This window comes from Nomascus leucogenys, unplaced genomic scaffold (genome assembly GCF_006542625.1).
Source record: "Nomascus leucogenys isolate Asia unplaced genomic scaffold, Asia_NLE_v1 Super-Scaffold_285, whole genome shotgun sequence".
In the NCBI taxonomy this organism is placed as follows: Eukaryota; Metazoa; Chordata; class Mammalia; order Primates; family Hylobatidae; genus Nomascus; species Nomascus leucogenys.
Genome location: NW_022095770.1, coordinates 553,896 through 563,209, shown reverse-complemented (window position 1 = coordinate 563,209; position 9,314 = coordinate 553,896). Strand labels below are relative to the sequence as shown.

General features: G+C 49.7%; 1 protein-coding gene across 3 annotated transcripts in view; it reads right to left on the bottom strand.

Annotated features, from left to right (window-relative positions):
• Positions 1–95: 95 nt before the first annotated feature.
• Positions 96–9,314, bottom strand: part of EZH1 (enhancer of zeste 1 polycomb repressive complex 2 subunit) — a 46,669-nt gene continuing 37,450 nt past the window's right edge. For 2 of the 3 annotated variants that reach the window (XM_030808331.1, XM_030808330.1), the window contains 8 exons: positions 8,975–9,015; positions 8,056–8,181; positions 5,811–5,989; positions 4,894–4,989; positions 4,410–4,491; positions 3,553–3,633; positions 2,705–2,789; positions 139–2,423 (listed from right to left, as the gene is read on the bottom strand). In XM_030808331.1, the coding sequence (XP_030664191.1) occupies positions 2,363–2,423; positions 2,705–2,789; positions 3,553–3,633; positions 4,410–4,491; positions 4,894–4,989; positions 5,811–5,989; positions 8,056–8,181; positions 8,975–9,015 (751 nt within the window). In that variant the 3' untranslated portion in view covers positions 139–2,362. Of the gene's footprint in view, positions 2,424–2,704; positions 2,790–3,552; positions 3,634–4,409; positions 4,492–4,893; positions 4,990–5,810; positions 5,990–8,055; positions 8,182–8,974; positions 9,016–9,314 lie in introns of all 3 variants that reach the window. The other variant, XM_030808329.1, reaches the window with a different exon arrangement.

Genomic DNA, 9,314 nt, shown 5'->3' with positions numbered 1-9,314 from the left:
GGGATCAGAATGCTGATGCTTCGGCCCGACCTGCTCCCGGACCCCATCCCTGGATCCTTCCAGCCCCAAAGCACACAGTACACAACTTGCCAAAATGGATTCTAACACTTTATTCCGATAAGAGGTCACAAGCCACAGGACTTTAAAGTGCATGAAATTTATTGGCAATGAAGCCGCATGTATACCAGGCTCCCCCAGTCCCCACCACCTTGCCCCATCCATCATGACGTGGTGGGGAGGGGTTGAGACCCATCTTTAAAAGTGGGGGACAGCAGGGACAAAGGATGGGAAACTGGAGGAACAGGAGTATTCATGAACTGAAGCTGGGACAGGAGGAGACTGACCACAGTGATTCTGCTCACTGAAGGAAGGGTAGGGTCAGTCTAGTCTCTCAAAGGCTGGTGAAAAGTTTTTTTTCACCTATTCCTCATGGCGAGCCCCTGGCATTTCAAACAGACCTAACTCCTCCTCTTCATCTTTCTCTGGTTTTCTCCTCTATGAGTAATTTGGAGCCCACAGTCCAGCTTGAGGGTATCCCTGATGTGCACAATGAATACAAACCAAGGTGGATGCAGATTTCACGACCATGCTGGGGCCTGGCCCGTTTGGGTGGGAGGAGCTTTCTGTCAGGAGTTGCTGGGTGCGGGCTGCATGTGTGCCCTCCAGTGTGGTGAGTGAGAGCATGTGAGTGTGTGTGCATGTCCCACACCAAACCGTAAGAGGCAGCTGGGTCAGGGGGAACCCCACTTCTTCCTTCATGGGATAACCAGTGGAGTGGGAAGAAGGGGGGCTCTGAGTCCCAGAAAGAAGGGAGAAGCCTGCTCCCTACTGTAACACTCCCAGGCCAATCTATACCCGCCCACGCCCTTTCTACTCAACACACTGCTCCTTGTTCCCAGCCAGCCCGGCACACCCGCCATGGACACAGGGCAGCTCTTGCTGGCCCCATTCACATGAAATTCTTCTGTGTGAAGCTCACTCCTCTGCCTCTCCCAGGAGATGAGACAGGACTGGAGGAGAATCTCCCACCCTCTCTTCTTCCCCCTCCCTCAGGAGTGGGATTTAGGCAGGGACCCTAGAGACCTTAGCCCAAACTCTACCCCAATCTATAGACCTTCTAAAATAAATGGTTAAAGTGCTTTGCTCTGCATGAATCCCAGAGAGGGTGGCACGACAGCCTGGGACAGGTGGTCTACCTGCTTCTTCTCCCACTTCAGATACCCTCTGCCAGTGTGCCCTGCACACAGGGTGCCAGCCTAAACACGTGCAATTTAGCCCCCCACTGACCTTGGAACACATATTCTAACTCACCCTTTCCAAACAGCAGGCACTACAGACAGGAAAGCAGATTACATCAATCTTTCTTCTCTCTAGTCCAAGCCTGTGCCCGCCTACCCTGAAGAGATAAGCAACACTGGCCATTGGGCCTTGCCTCTATGGGGAATGGAAGGCCTGAAAACACCCACAAATCCAGTGAGCCAGGGTGCTCACACCTGCCAGGCACACCCCTAATGCTTCCTCAATAGCAGCATAATGCTTGCCTGTAGCTGCTAAGCCAGAACTTTGGAGGAGCTGGGGCACTGGTGTCTGCTCATAGGAATCTGAAAACACTTCTCCATCTATCTCCAGAGTACACAGAGAAGGCTTTCTCAAAGCCTCCTGGGCCCAAGCTTAGCCGTTTAACTACTATCATCTGACTGGTTCTCCCTCTCTGGCCAAGGAAGGATGGTGTAGCTTTCCTTCCCCCAGCCTTGAATGCCTGTACTTAGAACCCACACTCTTTCAGTTTGAGCCCTGCCACGAGGGAGGAGGTAGTAAGGTGACCAGTCTACCTCTGAGTTCAGTCTGTGCTGCCTGCCAGGCTTGCCTCTAACCCAGACCACTTGTAGGCTCCAGGGACCACGCTTCACTTAGCCTGTCCTCTCCAGGTCTTAGGACCACAAAGGTTTGCCTGCACCCCAATGACATAAAGACTCTTGATGGGGAAAGCTACAATTACAGGCTAGCGCTTGTTGGGAACTGCCTAAGTTGATTCCTGAGGCCCACAGCCTGGGGAGCCGACAAGAAATCACGCATAAGTCATCCACCCCAGCCTGTGCTCACTTCCTCTGAGGCCAGAGAAACAGTCTCCCATTTCTGTAACTCTCTCTCCTGGGAGACCAAGCCCTAGCTGCCTCTGTCTCCCCTCTCAATGAGACAGTTTTGTGCCCACTGGACATGGCAGAGGCCTCACTACAGAGGGAGTGGGTGGGGGGTTTCTCAGTGTGGGAGACACAGTGCAGGAGACTCGAGCAGCAGTGGTGTGAGCATGAAAGCCAAGACAGTGCCGCTACCATAAGTGCTGCCGTGGGGCCTGGGAGGGCTAAAGGACGTCGGTCTCCCTCTCGATCCCCACGTACTTGAGAGCATCAGCTTGGCTGTACCTGTCCCAGAGCAGGGAGGAGGAACCAGGTTACTCTCATGACTTTTGTGATTGATAAGGCGGAGTCCCCTCCAGTTTCACTTCCCCTCCCACTCCTTCACAGCTGTTTACGATGGTCCCACTTCTGAGGCAAGGCACCAGGTATCAGAGCAAGCGACACAGCCTTGTTCACCGGGAGACTCTCTCCATCCCCATTACCCTCCCTGAGCCCCCAAATCTATTCTAACGGCCACTCTTTCCAATTCCTGGGCCACATCCCAAGGACCATTACTGGCACCTCACCTGTAATCAAAGAAGAGCTCTTCGCCAGCTTGAATTGCCCTCTTGGCAAAGATCCCAATCCGATGGTCTCCATTCACCATGACCACTGCAAACAGGATAAACCCGAGGCTAGGTTCCTACCCAACTCCAAGTCAATAACCAGTAGGCTTCTGGGTTGATTTTCTCCAAATTCCCAGTGAAAACATGAATCAAATGGAATTTGAAAGTAGTCAATATGGTAGTTGCCTCTATGCTTTTAGATCTGTTATTATGGCAGAAAAATTATCTTTATTATTATTATTAGTGGGTTTTTTTTTTTTTTTTTGAGACAGAGTCTTGCTCTGTTGCCCAGGCTGGAGTGCAGTGGCATGATCTTGGCTCACTGCAACCTCCACCTCCAGGGTTCAAGCGATTCTTGTACCTTAGCCACCTGAGTAGCTGGGACTACAGGTGCATACCATCACACCCAGCTGATTTTTGTATTTTTAGTAGAGATAGGGTTTCACCATGTTGGCTAGGCTGGTCTTGAACTCCTGGCCTCAAGTGATCCACCTGCCTCAGCCTCCCAAAGTGCTGGGATTACAGGCGTAAGCCACCACACCCAGCCTATTATTATTTTGTGAGATGGGTCTCACTATGTTGCTCAGGCTGGTTAAATCATGTTTGTGGGAAAGTGTTTATAATGTATTCACTGAAAAAAGCAGATTACAAAACTAAGATTGAGAGGGGCCTAAAATGATAACAGATATTAATCATGATTATCTTTGGACAAAAAATAGCTCAGCTAAGGAAAAGGTTCAACAACAGATGGAAATCACAGTAAAGAGGCATCCATCCCCCACCCCACCTCCCAGGTCACTGGGACTCACCTTTGGCATAACAGTTGGGATTCACTGAATGATTTGCAAATCGAATTTTGTTTCCTTTCCGAGTAGCATCCACTACAAAATCTGTATAAAGTAAATCAAGGAAAACCATAAGCACGGCAGGCAACTCCACAGCTTCTCAGCCTGAATTTAAAATCAGTTAGATGGTAACAGAAACACTTTAGTCTGATGGGAATGTTGAAGCCCAGTGTGCTAACAGAAGCAGAGGAAAGCATGCAGCCTCAGAATTCAGCCTTGTGTGGGAGCACTCCCTTTGGGTCCCTCTTTGAATTATGGATCTTCTCATCTACTGGGCAGGGAGATTTCTCAGATAGAGGTGCTCAGTGCTCCTATTACAAACAGAACCCAGAGATGGAGGTTCTTCCAAAGCAAGGGCACTATGGCCTGTGGGATCCCCGAGTGTGATCCTGCCCCCTTGCTCTATGCATCTGCTGGAAGATTCGGAGCTGATCTAAACTTGGACTACAGCAAGGGCAATCTGGTAGAAAGATCACCTTGGGGCCGGGTGCGGTGGCTCACTCCTGTAATCCCAGCACTTTGGGAGGCCGAGGCGAGTGGATCACTTGAGGCCAGGAGTTCGATACCAGCCTGGCCAACGTGGTGAAACCCAGTCTCTACTAAAAATACAAAAATATTAGCCGGGCATGGTGGCAGGTGCTTGTAGTCCCAGCTACTCGGGAGGCTGAGGCAGGAGAATCTCTTGAACCCGGGAGGCGGAGGGTAGAGGCTGCATTGAGCCAAGATCGCACCATTGCACTCCAGCCTGGGCAACAGAGCAAGACTCCATCTCAAAAAAAGAAAAAAAAGAACACCTTGGGAGAGACAAAGAGACTTCATACCATTATTGAGGTTGAAGAGGAAGCTGGACATGTATTTGTCATAGACCTTTCCGCGTCGATCAGCCTCATCCTGAGAGATGAGCTAGAGAGATAGACAAATAACAAATAGGAGTATCGGGCTGCCTGCTCAGGGCATGGTACCCTGCCCCCAGAAAGGGCTGGGTGGTGTCTCACATGGATGCTTACTGAGTATCATGATGAGAATCATAAGAGAGCAAGCTCAAGTTATGCTGTTCCAATTCCCACCCAGGCCAACCAGTTTTAAGGCTGAAAAGAGCCCCCCCCATCTCTCGTGTCTGGAGTTGCCAAAGAGTTGAACAGTGGTTTCAGTACTGCAAACGGTTCTGTGGGATCTCCCCAAGAGGCCACGTGAGAACACAGCTGAGTTATTTAGAGATTAATTCAAAGAAGCCTGGCCCACAGAAAATCAGTTTCTCACCAGTCTCCCCCGAGTAAGAATGTGGGCTAAAACTATAGCACTCACCTCACCACAGTATTCAGAAATGAATTCGTTCTTCTGCACAGACTCCTTTATGAAGGTGCCCCATCCGGCCACATCTGAGGGGGCCAGCAGCAGGTGCTGGGGAAGAGGGGGCCAAGTCTCAGACTACAGGGTGTGCACGAGTAGGGGGTGTGTGCTGGATGTGCACATGTGTGGTGGGGGTGGGGTGGAAAGAACCAGCAACTGTTAAGAGGATCCGAAAGCAGAAAAAGGTCTAAGCCATTCTTTTCTGCTTGGGAGAGAAAAGAAAATGGGAGGTGGTGAGGAACGGAAATAGGATCTCTCTTCCTCTATCCATGGAGCCCTCCTGGGCCTTAGTCTATAGGAATTCACTGCGATGTGTGAGGTAAACACAGACATCGCCAAAGGTGCATACAGCTCTCAGCTCCTTTTTGTCTGGCCAGTTCAAGGAACCACTTTTCTTTCTTTTTTTGGAGATGGAATCTCACTGTCCCAGGCTGGAGTACAGTGGTGCGATCTCGGCTTGCTGCAACCTCCACCTCCCAGGTTCAAGCGATTCTCCTACCTCAGCCTTCTGAGTAGCTGGGATTACACGCGTGCACCACCATGCCTGGCTAATTTTTATATTTTTAGTAGAGACAGCATTTCACCATGTTGCCCAGGCTGGTCTCGAACTCTTGACCTCATGATCCGCCGGCCTTGGCCTCCCAAAGTGCTGGGATTACAGGCGTGAGCCACCAAACCTGGCCAGGAACCACTTTTCTAAACCCTACTGGGACTGAAGCCTTTATTAGTTCAGTAAATATGTGTCTTTTAGGATTTATCAAGCACTTTCACATATAAAGCCTCAAAAGAACCAGTGGAAAGAGAACGCTTGGGACCGTTCCTTCCTTCCCTCTCCATGTTATCTGGTGTGGGGACCTGAGGAAAGGCCTTACCTTCTTGAGGCCACGCTGGATGCTGCAGTTTTTACAGGAAACCACCTTGCAGTCCCAGTGCTCTGAGGCCCCACAGGTGAGACACAGGTCAGGGTCACATTCTCGCACTGCCAGATAGCAAGGACATTGCTTGGTATTGCACTGGGTCTTACAGCGACAGCCAGGGAAACGATTCTGACCTGGGAAGGGAAGACAGGTAAGTCTTAGAAGGGAAATAAGCTAATACTGGGGCTTGTGGTTGACTCAAGGGACAGCAAAGTAAATTTTTTGTGTTCAAGGATGTTTGGCAAAATAAGAGGAAGCTCCCTTCCCAATAATCAAATACACAAGTTTTGTCCATAGAAAACTGAGTGCTTCCCAACATTCATGCCTTTGAGTCAAAAAAGCAGGTGTGGTCAGGCATGGTGGCTCATGCCTGTAATCCCAGCACTTTGGGAGGCCAAGGCAGGAGAATCACCTGAGCCCAGGAGTTCAAGACCAGGCTGGGCAACATAGGGAGACCCTGTCTCCACAAAAAATTTAAAAAAAAATAGCCACGTGTGGTGACACCTGCCTGTAGTCCCAGGCTTGATGGATGTGGGGGGATGAATTGCTTGAGCCAAGGAGGTTGAGGCTGCAGTGAGCCATAATTGTGCCACTGCTATCCAGCCTGAGCAACAGAGCTGAGATCCTGTCTCAAAAAAATAAAAAAAATAAAAAAAAGCAGGTATACTAATAAGAAGTGTCCCCTAGAGATTCCCCAACAATCCTCTGTCTCCCACTGAGGTGGAGAGTACCCCAGAGAGAATGAAATCAGTGCTTTTCACTGGTAAATTGTCACCATCAAAACAAGTATCATTTTGAGAACAGAATGCATCCGTTCTATGCCATCCTTCTCCACCCACTGCCCAACCCAGCGCAACCACTTCTCTGCTGTGGCTAAGATCACTATCTGCTATGGGTTAGGAGGTATTTCCTCCAGCAAAACTGCCTGGGCACCAAGTTCTGCAAGCTGTGGGGACTGCCATCAAACTGCTCAGCTTTGAGTTGGGAAGGGCATGGTGGGATAAGAAGTGAAAGATAAGTACCCAGATGTCTCTGCTGACATCCAGGCCCCTGTCTTCTATCTGATATTAAAACTCCAGCTATGAAATGAAAATCGACATACACAGAATCACAAACAAAAAATATCTGAATAAAAAAATTTTTTAAACAGTATTCAGAAAAGGGAAACTGGGGCTGTAACTTAAAAAAAAAAAGAGTCCCACATTTCTTTTCTTTTTGAGACAGAGTCTTGCTCTGTTGCCCAGGCTGGAGTGCAGTGGCACAATCTTGGCTCACTGCAGCCTCTGCCCCCTGGGTTCAAACAATTCTTGTGCCTCAGCCTCCCAAGTAGCTGGGACTACAGGCATGAACCACCATGTCTGGCTAATTTTTTGTTTGTTTGTTTGTTTGAGACGGAGTCTCGCTCTGTCACCCAGGCTGGAGTGCGGTGGCGTGATCTCGGCTCACTGCAAGCTCCGCCTCCCGGGTTCACGCCATTCTCCTGCCTCAGCCTCTCCGAGTAGCTGGGACTACAGGCGCCTGCCACCACGCCCAGATAATTTTTTGTATTTTTAGTAGAGACGGGGTTTCACCGTGGTCTCGATCTCCTGACCTCGTGATCCGCCCGCCTCGGCCTCCCAAAGTGCTGGGATTACAAGTGTGAGCCACCGAGCCCGGCCACATCTGGCTAATTTTTGTATTTTTAGTAGAGACGGGGTTTCACCATGTTGGCCAGGCTGGTCTTGACTCCTGACCTCAAGTGATCTGCCCGACTTGGGCTTCCAAGTGCTGGGATTACAGGCATGAGCCACCACGCCTGGCCTAATTTTTTTATTTTTAGTAGAGATGAGGTTTCGCCATGTCAGCCAGGCTGGTCTTGAACTCCTGACCTCAAGTGATCCGCCCACCCGAAGTGCTGGGATTACAGGCGTGAGTGACTGTGCCTGCCGCCCCCCACATTTCTTAATTCTCCCCTAGAAGACAAAGTTGGGAAAGTATCTGATTTCTGTGTAATTGCTGCTTTTAGAATCATGAACCTAAACGTTTTCCAGAAACGACTCTCCCAGATCTTATGCACTTATTTCATTTGTAGAATCCCTAAAACACAGCAAAGAGAATATCAGAAGGCCATAAGCAGTAAAGGGCACAGGAACGGGGCAAGCCTAGGGCACACTGGGAACGACTATTTTGGTAGACTATATGGAAAACGTAGCACACTTACAGTCTGGGTTGCACTGGCAGAACTTCTCACAGAAATTCTGAGTCATGATGCAGGGGCAGGTGCTGTCACAGGGGCGGTCTGGGTGGTCGCAGGGTTGGTAGTTGTACACTTGTGTGGAAGAGTTATCTAGGAAAGAAAACAGAGGAGGACGCTGCTGTGACCATGCTCTCCAGCTGTCTTCCCTCCTAAGTGTCCAGCTGCCCTGATTTAGAGGAGGCTGGTCCTAACAATCTCCTTGGACACACATTTAGCACCTGAAGTGAGAAGACAGGGATGACCGTTGTTCATAAGCTGCAGTGGGGTGATCTACTTTGTGGGGAGGGTGTGGAGATGGTCTGGGACAACAGGGAAGCTATTCTTAAACATTAAATGAGGTCTAGAACCTAGCAAATGGCACACTAGAAAAGTCACATACTGGCCAGGCGCAGTGGCTCACGCCTGTAATCCCAGCACTTTGCGAGGCCGAGGCAGGTGGATCATTTGAGATCAGGAGTTCGAGACCAGCCTGGCCAACATGGTGAAACCCCATCTCTACTAAAAATACAAAAATTAGCCAGGCATGGTGGTACATGCCTGTAATCCCAGCTACTCAGGAAGCTGAGGCAGAAGAATTGCTTGAACCTGAGAGGCAGAGGTTGCAGTGAGCCAAGACTGTGCCACTGCACTCCAGCCTGGGTGACAGAGCGAGGCTCCATCTCAAAAAAAAGAAAAATCACAGACCACAAGGCCCTTAATGCTACCTCCTAAGAGGTCTTCTCAGTTGCAGTGAGAAGCTGAGCTGTTCTCAGTTGCTGCAGAGAATTCTGCAATCTGCGGAAGTGGCACAGGGTCAACAAGTGCAGCTGGAGGTGGGGTAGGGTGATGACCACAGAGTGAGGCCTCCAGCTGAACTGCTGAAGAATGCCCTGGTAGAACTTACCTTTCTTCAGCTGAATCTTCCTGCAGTGTGCAGCCCACAATCTGAAAAAGATAGGCAGGATAGGTCTCAGTCACAGCCCTAGGGAGCTCTGCAAATGCAGGTAAATGACAACGTGACTTGCTCTGAGGGACTGTGTTTGATGACTGGGGAGTATGTTCCCAAACCCCTCAACAGGACGACTTTGGTACACAGAAGCTAGAGTACATCCTAAATCCAGCTGGTCTGTGCTACAAGATTTAAACTTAAACACAATCCCTCCCAAACGAGCAAATAACATAAAAGAACACAACACAGAAACAAAAGAAAGCCCAAGCCTATTGGTCTATTATAAAGCAATTGT